General features: G+C 46.3%; 2 protein-coding genes across 2 annotated transcripts in view; one reads left to right on the forward strand and one right to left on the reverse strand.

The window, feature by feature from the left end:
• Nucleotides 1-278: 278 nt before the first annotated feature.
• On the forward strand, nucleotides 279-6,161 carry IAH1 (isoamyl acetate hydrolyzing esterase 1 (putative)). The gene is made up of 6 exons (XM_064707701.1): nucleotides 279-527; nucleotides 1,644-1,696; nucleotides 2,139-2,287; nucleotides 3,113-3,274; nucleotides 5,031-5,149; nucleotides 5,820-6,161. The coding sequence occupies exons 1-6, from the start codon at nucleotides 447-449 to the stop codon at nucleotides 5,985-5,987; spliced, it is 732 nt and encodes a 243-aa protein (XP_064563771.1). The 5' UTR covers nucleotides 279-446; the 3' UTR covers nucleotides 5,988-6,161.
• Nucleotides 6,162-7,826: 1,665 nt separating this feature from the next.
• Nucleotides 7,827-21,751, reverse strand: part of ADAM17 (ADAM metallopeptidase domain 17) — a 34,261-nt gene continuing 20,336 nt past the window's right edge. Inside the window, exons 8-19 of the mRNA XM_064707699.1 lie at nucleotides 21,578-21,691; nucleotides 20,902-21,046; nucleotides 20,273-20,361; nucleotides 18,250-18,402; nucleotides 17,289-17,488; nucleotides 16,146-16,249; nucleotides 15,337-15,471; nucleotides 14,300-14,430; nucleotides 13,287-13,365; nucleotides 12,065-12,153; nucleotides 11,394-11,450; nucleotides 7,827-9,824 (exon numbers count right to left, since the gene is read on the reverse strand). Coding sequence (XP_064563769.1) covers nucleotides 9,474-9,824; nucleotides 11,394-11,450; nucleotides 12,065-12,153; nucleotides 13,287-13,365; nucleotides 14,300-14,430; nucleotides 15,337-15,471; nucleotides 16,146-16,249; nucleotides 17,289-17,488; nucleotides 18,250-18,402; nucleotides 20,273-20,361; nucleotides 20,902-21,046; nucleotides 21,578-21,691 — 1,647 coding nt within the window. The 3' untranslated portion in view covers nucleotides 7,827-9,473. The remainder of the gene's footprint in view (nucleotides 9,825-11,393; nucleotides 11,451-12,064; nucleotides 12,154-13,286; nucleotides 13,366-14,299; nucleotides 14,431-15,336; nucleotides 15,472-16,145; nucleotides 16,250-17,288; nucleotides 17,489-18,249; nucleotides 18,403-20,272; nucleotides 20,362-20,901; nucleotides 21,047-21,577; nucleotides 21,692-21,751) is intronic.

The following is a 21,751-nucleotide window of genomic DNA, read 5'->3' on the forward strand; positions in this document are numbered from 1 at the left end:
GCATGGTTGATGCTCTGAGGTAGCTGCAGTTGTTGTCAAACGATGATCTTCATAGTAGTAGTAGTGTTAGACGATTAGCAGAATTAACGACACTTTCCTCCTCAAATTGTGTCGTTAGCAGGCTAAACAGCATGAAGCCTTTTAAATGAGGTAATTGCATTTTGCTAAGAAGGAAGTCTCTCTTTGAAACAGATGAAGAGCATGAAGCTGCGCGCGTTCTGTCGGGAGCGCTCGCAGCCGGCACGGGGGTGTGTGAGGGGAGGGGCTGCGGCTGCCCCGGGCGTGCCCTCCTGGCGCCGCTGAGCCTTTTAAAGGGGCCGTAAAAGATTGAGTGGGGCTGGAACCTGAGCCCGGTTTGTAACCGGGGCCTTCCACCGGTCCGCCCCGTTTCCCGCTGCAGAGGAAGCGGCGAGGCCGCCGCTCCCGGCGGATGTCCGGCCGCGGCCATGGCGCTGGCAGAAGCGGGAGCCCGCGGGCGGCTCCTGCGCTGGCCCCGCGTCCTGCTCTTCGGAGACTCCATCACTGAGGTAATGCTCCTGCCCGCGCCTGGCCCCGCAGTTCCCGTGCGGAGCTCCCAGGCCAGCCCGGCTCCCCGCACCGGGGCCGGCGGCCCAGCAGCCTGCCGGCGTTGGTCTGGGCTGCGGTGCCCAGCGGCGGGAAGGGGACGGTCCGGCTGCCCAGCCGGGAGCGCACTCGGGGCCCCGGTTATAGTCCCGGACCCGCCGTGAGGCTGCGCCGGGGCCTGCGGCCTGGTGGCGAACGTGGGATTCGGGGCCACCTCACAGAAATTCTAGAGGCGCGAAGGTGAAGGGGTAGCTGGGATGTTGCGGTGTCAGGGGCATTTTCCATGCGGGGGCCCAGCGTGCTGCCCGTGCCGCCTGCAGGGACCTGTACCTGCCCTCCCGGCTCCTGGGGCAGCCCTGCTCCCCGTGTATCGCTCCCTGCTCCCCGTGTCTGGCTCACCCAGGCCGGACACAGCTCCTCACTGAGGTGGCTGCCCCTGGTGAACATCTCTGAGGCAGCAGCAGCTTTTTTGCGTTGATTTTGGGTCCCTGCCTTCTGCGGCATGGGTTGTGTGGTATGTCATGGAGCTGCTCTGATAAAAAACTAACCAGAGACCAGTTTTATCTTTAATGGGAGATCGGTGTCTAAGCCGACTCGCTGCAGAATTGTGGCAGAGAGGATGGTGCAGCAGTGGGAATAAGGTGAAGGAATTAGTTTTTCTGTTTCTGGAAGAGGTAGGTATTAAACTGAGCTCTATGAAGAGGGAGGATTTTTGAGAGATGCTCTTCAGAATGAAAGGCTCTTAGAAATGAAATAGAAAAATATTCCAAACACAGCAAACCCTCACTGACCAAGATGAAACTACAGTCCAACAGCAGTCAGTTTGGATTTGAAGGGACCGCAGGGTCCATCCCTCCAGAGGTACCAGCGCTGTGTGGCCTCAGAGGCCAGCGGTGTGCCTGGACAAAACCAGGAGTGTTTAACCTCAGAGGGACAGGGCAGGCAGGGAGGAGATGCACCAGCAGCAGTGCCCGAGGCCAGGCACAAAAGCTTTTCAGGTGGGAAGGTGCCAGTGCTGGGGCTGAGCTCTGGGGAACAGCTCCTTCCAGTGAGGATCTAACCATTTTCCTTGTTTTCAGTACTCCTTCCAGGAACATGGCTGGGGGGCATACCTTGCTGAGAGACTGGTCAGGTAAGAGCTTACATTTCAGACATAAGTTCTAGCTTGCAGAAAGTCATGGAGCTTTTCTAAATGAAAACCAACAGTGGTTAATACTTAATACATGTTTATTTATTGACATTTATTTATTTAGTGAAGTGGAACTACCTTCTGGGCAGCGTGCCTAGAACTGGTGAAAATATTCATTGGGTGTTTCCACTCAAAGCTTGAGTGGAAATTAAAAATCCCTTAGTGATTGTCAAGATTGTTGTCCTGGTTCCATGGTGTAACAGGAAAACAGTACATGTGCAGCCTGTGTGTGCACTTTCAAAGCATGATCCCATTGAAAACTCATGTGACATCTCATTTTTCCTGAGAGGGATGGAGGCAGATGGCCTGACAGAACAGGTCAAACCTTCCAAAGTTTTGTTTTGGTGGGCAGAGATGTTCTTTTTGATACATGTCTTTGTTTCAGAAAATGTGATGTTGTGAACCGTGGGATGTCGGGGTACAACACCAGATGGGCTAAGTTGATTCTTCCAAGATTGATCACTGAAAGTACTGGTGCTGACAGTATTGCTGCAGTTACTATTTTCTTTGGAGCTAATGACAGTGCTTTGAAAGGTAGAGTAGCTTGCTTTCTGTCTTTTTTTTTTCCTGTGACCTGTTCTCTTAAAACAGTTTTACAGTTTAGCAGAATAGGCAGAACATTTCAGAATAGGCTTTTCCTGCTACTTCTCTAGGAACTGATTACTCTCTTTCCATTTATACAGAGATTTGTTTTCTGTCATTTGTATTTAAACCATGCAGTGCCTTCCATTTCCCTCCCTATCACCAAGTTTTAATACTAGAAAAATAAATGTCAGGGTGCTCAAGACTTAGTTGCCTAAAGAAGGAGCTGGGCATCCAGTTGTTTCTTCTGTCTTTAAAGGAGACTGATGAGTTCTCAGCAGATCCTCAGGGCTGAGGAAAGGAGGGAAGGCAGCATTTGAATTCTCTTTCAGATGAGCATAGCAGGATGCAGAGTCTAATCAAAATGGTACCATCAGTGCCTGAAGGACTGACTGTATGTCCATGGGACTTTCCAGAATTTTCTCTGCACCCAAGAATATTGGAAATCCTGGGTTTTGGTTCAGGCAAGGTTTGAGGTGATTATATTTTCTGATACTAAGATACAAAGTTGTGAGAAAAGCATCTTAAAAAACCCCAGCTGTTGGGGTTTTTTTTCCCTGTGCATTATTTGCCTGTTGGAAATGCTGTGTTTAAACTCTTGGTTTGCCTGCTTTGGGTAATGAGGAGCAGAATTTTCCTACCGCAGCTCCTGAATCCGTGACTGGGGGGAGCTGCATGCTGGGTGTGAGTGTCCATGGCCATGTGAAAGTGCTGCAGTGCTGTGCAGGGATCCTGCAGGGAGCTCAGCCCCCCTGATGCCTGTGCTCACCCCTGCAGAGCTGAACCCCAAGCAGCACGTTCCTCTGGAGGAGTACGCCGCCAACCTGAAGGCCATGGTGCAGTACCTGAAGTCAGTAGACATCACTGCAGACAAGATCATTTTGATAACACCCCCACCTCTTCAGGAATCAGCTTGGGAAAAGGCATGTCTTGCCAAAGGTAAAGGAGTGATGGGGATGGGTGGAATTCCTGCATTTTACCAGTGGAGTGTGAGTGACAGATCCCAGGTTGTCAGGTGGTTTCCTTCATGTGTGTGCCAGATTGCAGTCGTGTTTATGACTTGTTGGAAAAGAGCTGCTGTTTTGCTGAACAACTTCTGGATAAGCTCATGGAGTAACTACCAAGTAATTACAAGCATCTTTTCCAAAGTGTTGATTGATGTGTTAATGCATAGAACTGACAGAAGTGGCTGCCCTCTAAGAACATGGGGTTTGTCAGCATGTCCTAGGCAGATTCCATCCTGTACCTGCAGCTTCCAGAATAATACAAATAATGGAAGAAATGTTGGCATTGTGGGCCTTAGAAAAGTTTTTACTGGGTACAGCAGATTTCACATCTGTTTGGATAAGCAGTAATATTCCAGCCAGGTTTATTTTAAGGTTAAAAAAAACAATACCAGAGAATATCATATTCTAAGGATGCTAATAAAAGTGCCTGAAAAAGAAGAAGGGGGTAGTTAAATTATTTCCCATTATGTTATTTAAGCTAATTCTAAAATTAGAGACATAATAGCACCACTTACTCATGTTACTGAACTGGTGGAAATTGCCACAATCCCATTGACTCCAGCAGTGACAGATTTTAGTTCCTGAGAGCATGTGCTTTTTCCTGTTGGGACACCTTGTCCAGTTCTTGCATATTTATAAAAAACTTCTGAGTTATGTCAGGTACAAATACATAGTACATAGATATACTGAGCTGGTACCTTCGTGGCACAGTTTTCTATGATTTAAGTGGTGTTGCATATCCTGAGTCATGTTTTCAATCAAGGTAGTAAAACTTTGAAGATGACCCTAAGTTTAAACTGCATTAAATTAGACAACATTATTGTATGATTTTGCATGAGGAGGCTTTGATGTGATGTCATGTAAGCACACCTCAAATGCTGCTTATGTGGCTCCCAGCTGTCAAGGAGCACTTGTAATGTTAACCCATTTTCCTCTAAAACTGTCCTTTTTATGGGGTAGGGATGGAGGAAACTTGAATTTACAGCATTGAATCTGCCAGCTTGTGTCTAAAAGAGAGTACTGTCTAGGGATGGAACCAAAGACAGGCTGATCTCAGACCATGGACCACAAATGAAGTGTTGTGGGCACAATAAGCAGCAATACCAGACCATCTGCCCTCCAGAATCAAGAACTTTTCTGCCTGTTTGTGGTTTTGTCAGATAGCAGAGCAAAGGAGAGATGGGAAGCAGGAGGATGGTGATGTTCACAGGAACATTCATCCAGGTATGAAAAGTAGCAAGAGGGCTGCTGCAAGGAGCAGCTGCATGTGGAGTCAGACAAAAAGCAGAAGGCAACTTGTAAATACATTTCCATTTACTTAACTCTGTTTTACCTGCCTTAGCCAGGTGTATGAAGAGTTTAAATCTAAGCACTGCTTTCACCTGAAGCTTGCCAGAAGGTGAGAGCTGTGAGCAGCAGAATTACACTGTGTGCTTGTTGCTGTTGCTTCTCTCTCAAGCTGATGCATTTCTTCAAAAGAGACATTTTCAGGTGACTCAGAACCAAAGGGTGCCCTGAAAAAAGACCACACAAGCTGCATCTTCCAGCCACTTACATTGCTGTGGATTTAGTTTGTGATTGGTTGTGGCTGCTGGTTTGACACCTGATGCAGCTGGTGTGTGCCACAGCAGACTGAGATCGTGCTCATCGGTGCGGGTGCTGGATGTTGTCCCGTTTGTGCCTGGCAGGTGACAAACTGAACCGCTGCAATGCCACCACGGGGCAGTACGCCCAGGCCTGCGTCCAGGTGGCCAAGGAGTGCGGCACGGACGTGCTCGACCTCTGGAGCCTCATGCAGAAGAACCAGGTACGGTGGAATCAGGAATACCTGAAACTGCCCCGAGTTGTGAAATGCATCACTTAGCACAGAGGAACCGCTGGTGCTGCGTTATCGCTGAAATGCTGCAAAATACATCCAAATTACACTTTAGGGAAGGAAGGAAATAATCCAGAGTGCTTCAGAGTTGGCAATGAGAAATAAAGCTGTATGTAACCTGGCCATGGTGCTCGGTTAGCACATATCCCGAGTACATCATATCTAAATGGCCTTTTCCTTGAACTGGAGCCATGGAATAGGTTGGAAGGGGCCTCTGGAGGTTTCTTGTCCAACCCACTGTGCAGTGTTGGGCTAATTTCAAGGTCAGATCTGGCTGCACAAGGGTGTTGTTGATGATTCTGACCAAATACCCAAACTCATCCATGGGAGACTGCAGACTTTTCCTGTGAGCAGATAACTCTAGTTTGGACCCTGAACATTTTCTCTGCTCTCCCTGAAGCAGTTGACTTTTGATTGCATCACTTAATCCTATGATCTTTTACTGATAAAGAGCAGCAATTTTGGCCATCAGAACATTCTCTTAACATTTTAACAAAAACAGTGAAAAATAAAACCAGTTTACCAGCTGGCTTTGAAGAATTACTAAAGGCACTTTGCAGCTAGCAAATCCACTAATACCTGGTTTTAACCTCACTTGTAGGATTTCTCCTCCTATTTGTCTGATGGCCTTCATTTATCAGCGAAAGGCAACAGCTTTGTAGCAGCTCAGCTTTGGTCACGCCTGGAAAACAAACTGTCTGCCCTTCCTTCTCTGCTTCCTTACTGGCGTGACGTGGACCACACGAACCCCGAGGCCAGTCTGCTGTGACAGCCCTGCAGGGGGAGGCGGGGCAGCCACTCCAGGCGGAGCCGGCCCATTGTGCTGCAGACTGTGTTGTGTCCTCAGGGAACGCGGCACGGGGAGGCCCCAGCAACGCTCTGCTCTGTCCCCTGCTCTTGGGCTGTGGGAGAATAAAGGTGAGACCACTTGGGTGTGTCCTGAGCTGGTTTTTCTTCATGCTGCTGTTGCCAGGATAGCTGTGGGGATGAGTAGCTCTTTCCTTGGAGGACTCAGAGGAAAATGAGTCTCAGCTGTTCTGTGGCCAAGGGCTAGAGGCTGCCCTGAGCAGTTCCTGGCCTTGCTGAGCTTTGGGGACTGCACTATGATTAATACCATCTCCTTGCTTTGAACACAGAGGAGCTTGTAGGAGGCAGTAGGCTCTTGGAGTTTGCCAAGAGCCATTAGTGTCAGTCCAAATTCATTTATTTGGATGTAATACAGCAGGAGCAGCAGTTCCCTAAGTTTTACTGTGGCTTTGATACTGATAGAGAGTAGTTTAGAGCAGGGCTTTTAAAATTTAACTTACTGTGGCACCAGCAGCAGCTACTTTATACCCAGCTCTTCTGTATAGACACAGGTTTCAGAGCAGTGCATGTTTTTGGGCAGTATAAAACTGTTGATATATGACCTTGGAGAAACTACCAGAGGTCTGCATCTCTTCTGACAAAGCTGCATCCTATGTCATCTGCCATCAAGTTAAGATGACCTTTTAAGTGAGTTGTTAAAATAATTTTACAACTCATCTGATACGTAAATACTGCAGACTATGCAGGTTTTGGCCAAGAGAACACAAACTACAACACTGCCTTTACAAACAAAAAAAAACCCCATTGTCTGCAACCTAAATGAAATTCAACAAGTATGGAAAAAAATTGTGTGGGAAATGATTGAGTAGTAAGCCAGATAGCAGCAAAAATGAGGATACATCTAATGTGCATAAAAATCAAATGGTGCATCACTGGAAATGTAACCCCTCCATAGTTCTGGGCTGTGTTAACAGTTCAGTTGACATGGAGCAGGTGTGCTTATTATGTGAGGGGTGAGAGAGTAATGAGAGGCTCTCATGCTGTCCTGCACTGTCAGTGCATTAGACTGCTTTTGCTTTATTTAATAATCAAGACAAGCTGGCCAAGACCTGTCAGCTACTATGGAACAGTGTTATAAACTGAACCATAAGTATTTTTCATGTGCCTGGGGCCAGAGCAGAAGCAAGTTTGATACATAAATATTTATGAGTATTAAACTGGACTATCCTTTCTGTAATAAATGCTTACAGTAAATACTGGCTGAACAGAGAAAGGGTTCCTAGTGGGAAGCTGTGGCTCTTCCTGCCTTAGATGTGACAAACAAACCATGCAAGTACTGCTTTCAGTTTCTGGACTACAGCTCAGGCTGGGGCATGGATTCAGTGATTTCCAAGGCCTGCTCCAAATCTCTGTTTCCATGCTCCCAAGCACCTGCCACTGCATGGTTTTCACCTGGGATGTAAAGACCTTTGTGCTGAGAACATGTGCTCACAGACTTGGTAGCTGGACAGGCATTTGAGCACACCCCCATCCCTCAGGCATTTACTGTCACCATCTGAACTGATGACAATCTGCAGGACACATGGCATTCCAGCTCCAGGGAGCAGGCAGCCCTCACAGTGCAGGTCTGCACCCTCATAGTCCAGGTCTGGCCTCTGCAGCTTCTGAGCTCAGAAAGGAGCAGTCAGAAATCCCAGCTCCTGCCTGGCTGCATGCCAGACTTTTAACCCAGGCTTTGACAACCAGAGAATGGAGATCTTTTATAAAAGGGCTGCATAGAAACAACTCTTGTTTAACTGATTTTTTTTAATATAAAAAGCTTTTATTTTATTGGGAATTAAATTAACTCCTCACATGTGTACTTTGCACTGAATCAAAAAAAGAAAACCTGAACAAAACACAAACAACCCCAAACAAAGTTCAAAACCAGCATATAAAACATAATGGCTAGTCAGATAGGAATACCATAAGGCACACATTCAAGTAACTAGTGTAACAAGTATCCTTGGGTGTGAGGAGAGGGAGCACTCACACAACTCTGCAGCACAGGTCCTGTTCCTTTCCCTCACATTTAAAAACATGGGCCCACCACAGCCCCACATCCCTGTGTCTGAGTCCCGGCTTGGAAGAGTTAAATGGTTCTGCCTTTGGCCATGTTCTGTCAGTTTAATCAACAGATTATTGTGGGAGAAAACAGCTGCAGAACGAAGGTGCTGCTGTACTACCAGGCCAGTTGCTCTGTGACTCTGCTGTGTCAGTCCCCCTGCTACTAGGCTAAAACAATGCTCGTGTGCCAGTCTGAGCTCACCTGACAGATCTCCAGGTGTACAGAAGACACCATCCAATTATCAGCTTTTTACATCATGTTTTACTACCTGTGTGAGTATCTGTATTCACAAAATCTCCTCCTTATACTTACCCTGCAAGTTTTAACAAAGGTTTATTTCTTTATTAAATTCACAATTGTTTTTAAACAAATGCCTCCCCTGCAATAGAGTATTTTTTTTCCTGTCATTCATGCAGTAGGAGCTTCCAAAGGCAACAGAGACCACAGAAAACTGAGCTCAGCAATTTGAAAATTTTAACAATAGTGTTGCCTATTTTAAAATATCTTTTGGAGAAACATTTCTGTACCAAAACTGCTGTAAACAGCATCTGCATGAATGATTTCTTCCTTTACGCTTCTTTCTCCAAGCAGACACCTGCAGCACACAAACCTCAGTGCAGAGAGGGAAGCTCCCAACAAAAGCCACCAAGACAAGACTGCAACCTAAATGAAATTCAACCTCACCACTGAGGCAGAAGAGATTCATGCTAGAGGAGCATTTCTCATGCACTGTGTACAGTGTAACAGCCTCTGGGATCCTTTGATTTACACAGAAGCTGGGCATTTTAAGTTTCTTTATTCTGAATGCTGCGAGACTCTATTTTTACCTGTTTCATTACTCTTTCTGTTCTCAAGGCATTTGCTCAGGCTTTTGGTTACATGTACCTTAAACTGCTAAATTATCTACTCTATTATGGGACATACTGCAGAGTTCATTTTGGTTTTAAAAGCCCCTTAATTTTATCTATCAGTGCTGTCAGACTACAAAATATTAAATTATAAAAAAAGGCCGATATACACAATCCAATATCCATCAGGACATTTGGTTTTGCACCACAGGTCGAAGGAAATGTTAAAGGTCAAGGAAGTAGAAAAACAAATCCAAAAAGCTTCAAAAACAAGCCAGTTCTAGTTTGGATTTTCCTTTGTAAAAGATATAATGCTCTAATAAATGTAGTTTAAGGAAGGTCATACACATGACCAGCATCTGCAGTAGGTCACTTCCTTATTCTCCCACTCCCTCACAAAAATATATATACATATATTTATATTTATAGAAATGAAATGGTTTCAGATCCTTGTTTTGCAGACGGAGTCACACCCTGAGAAGGCAGCAGGACACTAGCACTCAGTTTCTTTGCTGTCCACGCGGTTCTGGCGCTGCAGTTTGAAGGACGAGGCTTTCTCGCTCCTGATGACGGGGTGCTCTGTCAAGTCCTCGAAGGATTTGGCCGCGGAGCTGCTGTTTGGGAAGGGGTCCTTCTCGAAGGCGTCCTCGTCGATGTGCGAGTCGGTGCTGGGGTCCTCCTGGATGGTGTCCATGCGCTGGTGCTCCTGCTTGGGCGGCGCGGGCGCGGCGGGCGCGGGCGCCAGCGGCTGCAGCGGCTGGTGGCGGCTGGCGGCCGGCGCCGCGGGGAACGGCTTGATGATGCGCACGGAGGCCGAGTCCAGGCTGCTGAGCATCTCCACGTTCTGCAAGACACAAGGGGCCGCGTCACCGGCAAAGCAACCGGCACCTAGCCCAGGCTTGGGTTTCTGCAGCGTTTCTCAGTTCTGAGGAGCAGCTGCACTCCTGTGAGAACAGCCTAAAGGCTGCCATGTCCTCTGTGCCACTCCCTAAAGGCAGAAACGCTTTTCTGTCTCTGCTTCCTCCTCCTCTGTGTAAAGCACCACAGGTGACAGCCTCACTGGGAAGAGCTGATGAGTCCGCCCTTCCTTCTGGCCCCAAACTGCTTTGGCAAAGCCTAGCACTGGGTCAAACCACACAGCACAGAGCTCAGTGTAGGGAAACAGTCCAAGGTACAGCTTATTCCAGTCCTCCAACTTGGAGAGTTCATGGTTTCATGTACAAGAAATGCACTGAACATAGGGTCAAACACTGCAGTGATCAGTGTCATCATAACTCAACCCAGATTAAGTTCAAGTCCATTGATGTCTGCAACTATTTCAGCATGGTTTGGAAAATATCCAGATATCTCTAAGCATAAAAATTCCCCAAGGACCTCAGCAAATGCTAATACTGGGAAGGAGATATTTACCTGCTACCGTTTCCCAACTCTCCATCCTCACAGGTTCAAAAGACATAAAATCTGTTTATTAAACTGTTGCTGGTGCAAGGAGGCCATTGGCTATTCCTGTGCTCTCTCTCCTGCCTCTGGGATTTTCTCAATTGAATGCAGGTAAGAAGCACTAAGATAACTTTTCTCATGTCACAGCTATGGGGCACTCAAACTAAGATCACCCTCAGCCACAGTAGATGACAGAGGCACTCTGCCTCAGTAGTCTCTGACTTAAGTATGCTTCTTCCAATGGTTGCACAAGGAAGAGCTCCACAAGGCTTTTTTTCTCCTCCCCTAACAGAACAACTTTTCCTTAACTGAATATTTTAGTTCCTAATAGGAACTGGATTGTCAAAGCACAGGAAAGGATACCCAAACCTCAATGCCACAAGGTGCCCCGTGCTGGACTATAATTAAAATTTATCTTGGCACTATTTTGCTCTTCCCCTCTCCCAGCTCATTATCTGCAAGCTGAGAAGTGCTGCTGATGTGATCCTTGAGCAACTGGAAAGCTGTAGCACATCTGGCTGCTAGAAGCCACCTCCTGCAAACAGCCATTCTGCAGCAAAGACACTGCATTTTGCAGAGATTTTCGAGCCTCATGCTTCAGTGACTCCACTTGGCTGGGAGCTGGCAGCCTGTGGCTGGTGCTGCCCCAGGGGATGCTGGACACAGGTGAAGCCATGCTCTGCAGAGCAGAGTGTTCCTGCCCTCTGCTGCACCACAGGGGCTCTGCCAACAAGGCCCAGCTCTTGCAGGAAGGAAGGATCAGACCTTGCCATGCTGCAGTGCTTGGGAAGAGTGAACAGAGGCTTGTTCAGAAACCAGCTTCCCCTCTCATGGATTCACCCCTCTGCAGCATGGAGCTCTGGGGCTCTCTCTCACTACTTTTTTGGAAAATATTCTGCAGACACCCAAGGTTCAGGTTTTTCAATACACATGGGACAGCATTCTGCCAATTCAGACATAGACAGCAACTTACACTGGGGCAAAACAGGGACTTTGTGTTCTCCTCATACTGCTTGTCCAATTTCTTGTCCTATTGAAAAACACACAACAAAATAAGAAAGTTAATTTCCCTATGGCCAAGACACCTTTTTCCTGCAAGGACTCAGCATGGGGTCCCCTGCTCCCCATGGCTTCTCATTGATCCCAGGAGTGCTTGTGGGCACAGCACCCCTTTGCTCTGCCCCACACTGATGTTGGCAGCACACCACATGCCCACACTCCCTGTGGCCATGGCTCACTGACTCTACCCATCCACCCAAAATCACTTCCCACTCTGGGTTTTCTCTCAAAATGTGGGTGTCTTTTCATCACAGGGCTTTAGAAGACTTTGTTTTTAATGATAAAAATACTAAAATTATACTTGGGTGGAACTCAGAAGGCAGAGAAAGAAAATCTGCCTGGGAAAGAATGGGAAAGGCTCCAGGGAATAGTCATGGGAGCACTGGGTCTGCCAGGCCTGGCAGAGTTTAGCAATAGTTTTGCCTACTGAAGGAGCAGTAAAAGCCTTACATATGCTGGATTTCCCCCCAGGGTTTGCTAAAAACTTCCCATCACTTCTCCCACAGCCATCTGCCACTTCACATATGAAGGGTGTTCTCACAGCAAAACCCAACCGAGCAGTTATCCCAAAGACAGCTTACTCACCACACAGTGCACAAGGATGCTGAGAGGAATCCAGAACAGTAAGGAGAAGACAAGCACAGAGCCCACTATATTATCTGCTAGGAACTTCCCTGTGGAACCAAGTTCATATCTGTCAGTCACCCACCAAATACTCTTTGAACACACACATCTCTCCCCCCTTCTGCAGCCACTGCTCAGGCAACTGAAGCCTCAGAATTGCTTAGAGAAGCTCAGGCTGCCTACTTTGAGGTAGGCAAAGCTAAAATTACACAATTTTAAAAAATTGTATCCAGTACGTTAACAGTACCAGGTTTTACTCTGTTCTCTGAAGGGAAACGCTGTGAGGCTGTAACATTGAACATGGGTTGTTTTGGAACAGCCTATACTGAGCCAGCCAGTGCCCCTCTCACACAAAACACACTGCAAGTCCCTCACCACATTCTGATGTAACAGCCACATGATCTCTACCTGCCTCCACCAACAAAATATTTGGATGCCAAAGATTCAAAAACTGCCTCCATCCAAGCAGGCTAAATAGCTTTATCAGTTAGCTAAGAAACAATTTTTTGTCCCTAAAACTTGGGATTGCAAGCTGCAGCTCGGGTAATTGCACTGTGCAGGCACAGTGGTGCCATGAGCACACCCAGTTAGGGCTCAGGACCAGCTTAAGCAGGGTTTTGTCTGGTGCCAGTAACACAGTGAGACACTGGGGGTGACACCTGGGCTGAGGTGACACCTCCTTGGCTTGCACAGCTGGGATGAAGACCAAGGGGGGCCACTCAGTCACAGAGAGTGACTCAGCACAGGCACAGCTTGAGGTGTGTGACCTCTGGCTTTCTTAAATGTGTTCCTCTCCCTTTCTGTTGACATTTCAATCCCACTGAGAGGCCCACTTTATACCCTGCTGAATCTAGCTGGCCTCTAAAGAGACTGATTGTCATTTGCTTTTCTCTAATTGACCTAGTTCCTGGTATTCAGACAAGAAGCTATCATCCCTTTCACAAGCTTGGAAGATGCCTATTAAAAAATGGAGTACAAAAATGCAAAACAATCTCCCATCCTTTCAGCTTTGAAAGGTGAGATCAGTAGTCTCAAACTTCAGGCAAAAATACTCTTTGATATATCACAAGCACAGCTACCCTTGCACATGGTGAATAAATCCAGCCAGTTAACTCCCTCTGAGGCTCTAGAGGTTCATGTCATGAACTCAAAAATCCCCAAAGGATATGGTTATTTGTCTTACCAAAAGTATTGATGCTGAGTTGGTCTATGAAATCCCAAAACCGTTCAATCACATCCTGGACTTGCTTCTCGCATTTGCCCTACAAAAGTAACAAATTCATTTTCTACCACCCAAGTATTAAGTACTGCCTTCTTGGAGAGGGAGGGACAATGATAGTAATGAAATGAGAACTACAGACACAGCATGGCTTAATCTACATTCTGAATACAGAATTACACTCATGCCCAATTGCAGCAATCCATTTTTACTGCCTTTATTTTTATCAAGCCAGTTTCACTTGAATTGTGGTCTGAATCAGATCATTTTTGTTTGAAATGTACAAAATTCCCTCCAACTTTGGTCCATATTAGGGGACATAAAACTTATGTTTCAGTAGAGATTTAAACACTGGAAGCCTCAGTTCCCATTATCCAAAAAGAAGGCTGCAGCTCTCAGGAGCCCAAGGTTACAGACAAACTCACTCCCAGATTTGGCTGTGCTGGTTTAACACAGCAGAACCTTGATCTTCCAGTTCTGCCAGCAGAAGAACTGGAGTCTGCAGGTATCTGTACAGCTGAACCATGGAAAAGGCCACGGAATGCCAACAACCCACCAGTGTCCCTGCCACAGGCTCACTGCCCCTGTCAGATACTGCTGGCTGGATTTCCATGTGATTGCTCCCTGACCTGAATTATTGGAATAAAAACTGATTGAGCTAATGCGAACAATGGGAGTGCAAACCCAACTGAGCTTGGGCAGCGCTCGGTCCCCTCCTCTGTGCAGGGTGCCAGGCTGCTGAGCTGAGCAGGGTCCCTGGCTGGGCTGTGGGGAGCAGCAGAGGGGACAATGAGCAGCTCCAGAAGGTGACAGCTTCCCCTTGCATGGGTGCCTGCAGAACTCCAACACCCACAGCCTCCAACAGCCTTTAGTATTTACCCTGTGAAGAGGTACTTAAAACTCATTACCCTGCCCAAGCTTTGGCTGCTCCTCCCCAAGGAGTCAGAGGCGAGCAGGGCAGAGCTGGGCACACTTACATTTGTGTCACAGAAGCCCACGGTGCAAGGCTTGCCCTTGCGCAGGAACAGGAACTGGTCGTTGGCATCCACGTACGGCGTGCACCTGTCGTGCTCGTCCCGGCAGCACACCTTGCAGGAGTTATCTGTCTCTGAAACGGAGCAGCAAACTCATGCCTTGGGAGCACAGAGTCACCTGCAAGCCACTACCCCGTGTGTCTCCTGGTTGAGCACAGTCCTGCCCAGCTGCCCCACAGGGAAAGCAGGGCCAAGCCACCCAATTTTGGGCACTCTGACATCAAGCCTAAAACTCAATCACATGCCCTGTGCAATATATTAAGGGGTACAGTGGGACCAAGTTCTCCAAGCTGATACCCCAAAACTGCACAAATCCACAGGCCAATGAAGAGGTTCTAAGCACATCCAAAAAGATAGATTTAAATATTTCTTGGGCTCTGAGTCCTCTAGGTACCTGTCTCCTCAGCTATACTTTCCATCTCAAATGGTGGGGCTCACAGCAGTTCCTTGTGTTGCCTCTGTGAAGTTTTCATCCTTCTCCCAAGCTGCTTTCCCACATTTAGGGGATAAAATGGACAGCAAAGGAGCAAGAAAAGTCACTGGCAGAAGTGTATAGCAGGCAAATTAGCAGGGGAATTAAGTTGGGCATTCTATATTCTCAAGACACTTTAATCTCTCTGAAATCTTTCTTTAACCCCCTGCTGGAGGCCACCACTCCTCTGTCAGATGCTGGATCCAGAGGTTGGTTGGAATCTCCTTACAATCCCTTCTTGTCCATCTGTGGTAGGGCTGGAAGGCAGGAGAGTGTCCTCTCCTTTAGCTGGAGTGTCAGAGCCTAAGTCTCATCTTTATGTCTTCAACCCAACCACCAGCGGACAGAGGACATTCACATTCCCTTTTTAAACAGAGAACAGCTGACAAAACCCAACAGTTTAAACTTTTCCAGAAACCACAAACTCAGCCCACAGCGAAGCCAGCACTCTCCAAGGAGCAGGGCTGAAACACAAACTCCAGCCCCAGTCCATTGCAGTGGCACGCACCGTTGCAGGCGCACGAGCGCAGGTTCCGCTCCCTCTCGCAGAAGGGGACGCACTCGCCGTCCTTGCACTTGCCCATGTCCACGCACACGGTGTCATCCGGAGCGTTCCCCGGGGGGGGACACTCGCTGCTGTTCCCTGCAGATGGAAGTCAGCACAGTGGGAGGGCTGTGTTAGAGCAAAGGGCAGAGAACCTACGTGTGCAGAAGAAAGAAGGAAAATAATGGAAATACAGACTTATCCCAGGAAAAGCCCAATAATAGCTTGTTCTTGGCTTTCAGCTGCAGGCTGCCTGCCAGCTGCTCTGAGAGGCTGCAGAAGCTCTGGAAGCTTTCAGCAGCTCGGGGGCATTGTGGCACTGGCAACCAAGCAGTAGGTGCAGACCCTGGAGCCCCCCTCGGCAAAGCACACGCTGACTTGACTCCCTGCCTCCAAGAAAAACTATGAGGAGGAAGTAAAACAAGTGGGGAAGTGAAGAAAAGCTGCAGTAATTCCACCTTTTCTATGCAAAATTCATTCTTGTTTCCCCCCAGGGACACACTCTGTTTCGCTTTTTTTTTCCCTTTCTTTTAAGGGAAAGAAACAAATTTTTTAAAAACAACGTTTTTTTATGTTCTTCTGGGCAATAAATCACAAAGTGACTCTTGAACTACAATGAAACTCATTATAGGAGCATACTGTGATGCTTAACTGGTCTCTAAAATTGCATGTACCGGATGACTGAAGGGCACTAGACTGAAAGTGGGCAGAACAGGACACTGAGCCTGAAGCACTTGGCTAGCTGACATACAGGGGACAGAACCACATCCTACCAGTGCAGAAAGACTCTCCTTTGCAAGTGGCATTTATGGCTTCCTGGCATTTCTTTTGTGCACTTTCAAACTGGCAGCCTTTACAGCAAGGACTGTTTCGGTCACTGGGGAAAGATCAAAATGAAAGAAAAAAATATTAACCAATTTTTAAAAAATAAGTACAAGTGTGACAAAGCCAGAGAAAAAAAGATGTTTAGGAAATAAAAAGCTACTTCTTGGAGACTGACTCATTGATTCAACCTTTGTCCTCTCTGCCCCCCTCCTACAATCACCTTTCTACACACATAGTCACTCGTCATGTACTGAAGGCCAAATCACATAGAAAGTACAATATATTGAGAGACAACAGAGGGACCCTTGTATTTATTCAAGGCACTTGGATCAATCTCTGGTAACCTGCTGTGCAACTTAGGACAAGATCTTTCACCCTTTCCTTCCCCAAACATTTCTCCCCCTTGTGTTTGTCCCGAGGGTTTCCTACTTCGTATTCTGCATTGTCTTTACTTTCATTTTCTCACCTAATACATAAAGGCCCTTAGTACAAAAACACTCATTAAAATGTGTGGATTTTCTTGCTAAACAACAGGAATTGCACAAGCTCTCTAATGTTACATGGTGTAGAGCTGAACTATGAAAAAAGAAGATTGGACGCTGCATTGCAACAAGGCCATGAACATCCCAAAAAGCAACAACAGAAAGAGGAGTCACTTAGTGCAGTCACTGTGTTGTCTGCTCAAACACATTTTGCAGCATTCTGGAATTACCAGCATGTACCAGTGTAAAAAGCCTCCTTCCAACACAAACAAAACTTGTATTTGCACAGAAAGTGTGCACAGGAAATTTTTTTATGCTTTTTGATTGCCTAAGTTTGCCTAATAATAATGGTAGTAATAACAATGACAGCACAATAATAATTTGCAAGACTGTGGCTCTTGACAATTCTCAGGAAAGCAAACAGAATGCTATAAAAATTAATGTATGCACACAGAAGCCTTTCATGAAATCTTTCACTGTTGTGAGCTCACTCATTCAGCCTTAGAGCCAGGAAAGGGGCCTGTGACACTGCAGGTGGCTTTAGGAGTTTTTAGCCCAACCCAGCGTTCTCTCCTGCTTAAAGAGAAGCTGCAGCTCATTTCCCCTTACCTGCACTTGGCACCCTCTTTCAGTTTGCAGTCTGCAGAGCAGCAGGGATCAGCCAGCTGGTACAGGAGGCCAGGGTCACATTCCTCGCCCTCATCCACTCTGGAGTTCCCACACACTTTGTTGTTGCGCTCTTTGAAGCACTCCTGGGCCTTGACCTCTATGGTCCTATGGATGGATTTTTTGCTGCAGCTTGAGAACATCTAGAGAGTCACAGAGGAAAAAAGCAGCACTGAGTGTACCTTTCTGTCAACAACTGGCATCCAGGACAGCCACAGCCTGCCCATATCTCTGAGCCCTGGCATTCCAGAAGGCAGTTATTCCCTTTGTACTGCCAGTTTGATACCTTGGAAGAACTTTAGGCTGGGTCAGTAACAGACACGGCTGCACACTGCAGGGCTGCCCCACGCAGCCTGGCCCAGAGCCAGCTCCAGCTCCCCCACGGCTTCAGCCCCAGGAGGGATGTGAAGCTGCACAGGAGGCACAGCCAGAGGGGCTGGGCACAGGGCACACTGCAGGCCAAGCATCCCCTGCTCGTCTGGGTTTCATCTGTACAACAGGCACAATGCCAAGCCCACAGTGCCAGGGCAAGCTTCCACCACGGCTGTGGCACCTGCAGCCCCTCTCCAACAGCAGCCATGGAGCACCCCAAGGCTGTGTGGGACTGAAGGTGCTGGATTTGACTCTTGCTGGGACTTGCTTGTAGCAGCATATGGCCACAGCTAATTACAAACAACTAATTAAAATGGACCTTGACATGCTATGAACTCCAATGAAACCCAGATTACAAAGATGAGCTTATCTTACAGAGAACCCAACTGCATGCAAATGTTTTCTTATGGCTAATCCATTACATTCTGGTGGTTTCAAACTACAGGAATCATTAACTAAATAGATTTGCCATGCAAAGGGTCACTGACCACAGCAGAAACCTTTGTGTTGATGCAAAACTAAATAACCATACCTTGTTGTTTTCATGATCCCCACTGACAGCAATAGGATACATGACATATTTCCCACCCTGGTCTTCAGTGGGGGCACACTCTGGCAGACTGTCAGGATCATGCTCTGCTCCAAAGTTATGTCCAAGTTCATGTGTTGTAACCAGGTCAGCCTCCTTTTTTGAACATGAAAAAAACAATGTTGGAAAAAATTAGTCTGACCAGTAAAGGACAGAAGATCCCAGCTACTTCTAGGCCACCAAATACTAAAATACACCAAGATGATAGGGAATTGCCTATGAACATTTTTCTGGTTTTCTAGAGAAATTAAGGTAAATAAAATTGTGGTCCTTTTCAAAGTTCAGTTCAAGGACTAGATTTGAACACTGAATCACTGTTAAAGGCAAAATACTGTCCTAGAATACCAATTCAAACTTGTTTTCAAGGTAATGCAGATGCTTAAATATGAAAATTTGCTTCCATGTAGCTGGAAGGCATAAAAAGTTAAAACATAACCCAATCCAAACAAACACCAGCCACTCCAATTAGTCAATCTCTTGTTTAACAGATCTTGCCATTAGAATTATTTCTTCTAAATGGACGATGACATTAGGAGTGCTGAATAAAACTCCACTACTGCATGATTTCTAGGAAAGACACCTACAACTGTGGCCCAACAGGGATGGATTTCCAACACCATTGATGTGAGGCACGCCTGCCTGTGCTGAGGATCCCAAACCGGCTCTGCTCACCTCCCACGGCGCCCTCCCCAGCAGATGGTGTCACGCTCACAAGGTGACAACCACAAATTAAACTCTCACAGAAATGAAAATAACCACAAGGAGACTGGGCAGCTCTGGAGAGGAACTGTCACTGCAGCTGCTGTGTGGGCATGGGAAGGACCAAGAGCTGCCATGACCTGCCCCAGTCCTTGTCTAAGCATGGCCAATGTGGGAGCCAGAGACAGGAGAGCTGCCCAGGCATCCCTCCTGGCCTTCACTGTGTTTCATGTGGAGAAGAGTTTTAAGGAGGTTGTTTTGGTTTTGGTATTTTTAAACCAAAGTGGAAACCATGCAGCACTTTCCCTGTGAAATCAATGTGAACCATCATCCCAAACCCTAAGCCTGCCACTGGGAAGACAGAAAACTAAACCTCCTTTGTAATCTAAGGCAGAACTCCAGTCTGGAGATTGAACAAATGCAAATAGCATGGCAACAGCTATTGCTAGAGCTCTCTGTCAACATCCCTCTAACACAAAGCTTTACTGTCTTTTTTCCCTATCTTCTTGACAGTTTCTGTGCCAAGTTTTAGCCCACACATCAATTATAAATTCCTATTATTATAATCATGCTACAGAAAAGCACAGCTGAGAAGCCAGCAGAAGTCAGCAAAAGTGAAATATGCCCAACTTCAAAGATTTAATAGAGGCAGACATAAGCACTGATCTGGTGTCTTTACAAGGGAGACAACGCTCATATTTAGGCCTTTGTGCATTTACTATCTCATAAAGTATGGAAAAAATCCAGGAAGCATCAACTTACATTAAGTTTAGTACTAGAACTAATAAGCTGTGTCTACAATACTGTTCTCTGCTCTAGTTACTCAGGACACACAAAAATCAGGTGGAGGAATTTCACTGAAAGGCTCAAACTAAACCTCCTACTTTGCCTGCTTGCTCTGTTTGAGGGCTTGTTTTGTTAAGAGTTTTGTTGTTTGTTTGGGGATTTTTTTGTTAAAACAAAACACATTTCAATTCATCTTCAGACATCAAAAGCCTGTTTATATCTAGGAAACTACAGCTCCTATGAGACACTAGCCTCTATTCCTGTTTCACAGTAAGTTCAATTTTCAGTTCCATTCAGGCCTGTATCCCCTTGTCAGCTACAGCAAAAAAAGATGATTTTTGTTTTATGATCTATATCCTTGTCCTCAGAGATCTCACTCAAATGGAAAGCCAGCAGCTCTTTTCTGAGAGAGCACAGGAGTTTGTCACAATCCCATGGCACACATCACCAGCATACACATATGAGGAGGATACTCTTCTACCTTTGTGAGGATGGTCTTCCCATAGTTCTTGGTGCTGGTCAAGCCACTGTTCAGATAGATATCCTTCTTTACAATTTGACTGTAATAAGCTGAAAGAGTGAGAAATAAACAAATTAAAATTGAGAAACATTTTTCTTGAGTTTCAGGGTACTTTTGGGAAGAGAGGGATACTTGTCTGGGGAAATGAACAGCTTTACAGCTTTATTGTTCTCACAGGCTCACTAGTGAGACCCTGCCAATTTTTGGAGCTGGGAATCTTTCAAGCACAGTTCCAACAGCTCATGTATTGCAGTAAAGGCAAAACCAGCAGAAATTTCCAAGACAACAGCATCTGCCATTCCAGAACCGCTGCAGGATGTGCCCACACAAAGCAGCCCATAGAACAGGGTTTTTTCTATACAGCCTGCTCACACCAGATAGCTTAGCAACTTTGTTTAGTGACTTTTATCCTTCCCCCTTTTTCCAGCTCCAGCCAAAAAAACCAGCCATCCCTTCTGTGTAAAAAACCAGCTCCTAGAGTGTGTGCAAATAACACAACACACTCCATGACAGTTGGAGAAACGAATTAAACATGAATAACAAAATTAGCTTCCAACCCAGAACTGGGAGAGAAGAAGAAGAAGCCTTGCCTTTAGGACAAATGCCACCATGGCTGTTAGGTCTGGGAGAGCCAACATAAGCCAGTCCAAGCGTTCCCATGTCAAAATCTTGGTACGTGAAGAGATGAGCAAGGCACACATGAGCTGCTTTCTCTGCAATATCAAAGCTAAATTGCTTTAAAAAAAAAATAAAAACAAGTCAAATCCCTGTTAGCTTACAGTGCTTGTTAGAAGTCTATAGATAATAATATTTATTAATGTGCCAGACAAGTACCTCCCAGATCTGGTTAAGTCAGAAAACAGCAGCTTTTTAGCAGTCCTGCAGAGCTGCAGGAAATTAAACTCATGCCCAAGTACACTGTACACATTCATTTACATAACTTGTCTATTCATTTTCCCTTTCCACAGGGAGGACAAAGCCAAGCACAATAACTCGATGAAGGTCACAAGGCAGCCAGTCTCAGGGCCAGACACATCAGGAGTGCCTGACTCAGACCACATTAATAAGACTAATTGATGTCTGCTCTGTAATTATGCAAGGGAGCCCTTTACCAAGGGCTACAGGGCACAGCAGCTGGTTTGACTTTGTGTGACATCTACACATCAAGCAGAGGGAGCAGAGGACTTTCACCCATTACTACAGAGCAGCCACATGAATGAGCAATTTTCTGTCAAGGGCCACAATTTTTCAAGGGTTACAACCTACCTCTAGCAGCATTTTCACATCCCAGGCATCTTTCTTATCATCTGGGTAACTTCTTGCCATATTATAATGTTTTTCTCCAGGTTTTACAGGATTTGGCTCATTGTGGATAATAATCTACATGTCAAAAAGTGCAACAACAATGAACAGGAATTTTTGTCAATTTTATAGCTACAG

The sequence above is a fragment of the Zonotrichia leucophrys genome, chromosome 3 (assembly GCF_028769735.1).
Source record: "Zonotrichia leucophrys gambelii isolate GWCS_2022_RI chromosome 3, RI_Zleu_2.0, whole genome shotgun sequence".
Classification (NCBI taxonomy): domain Eukaryota; kingdom Metazoa; phylum Chordata; class Aves; order Passeriformes; family Passerellidae; genus Zonotrichia; species Zonotrichia leucophrys.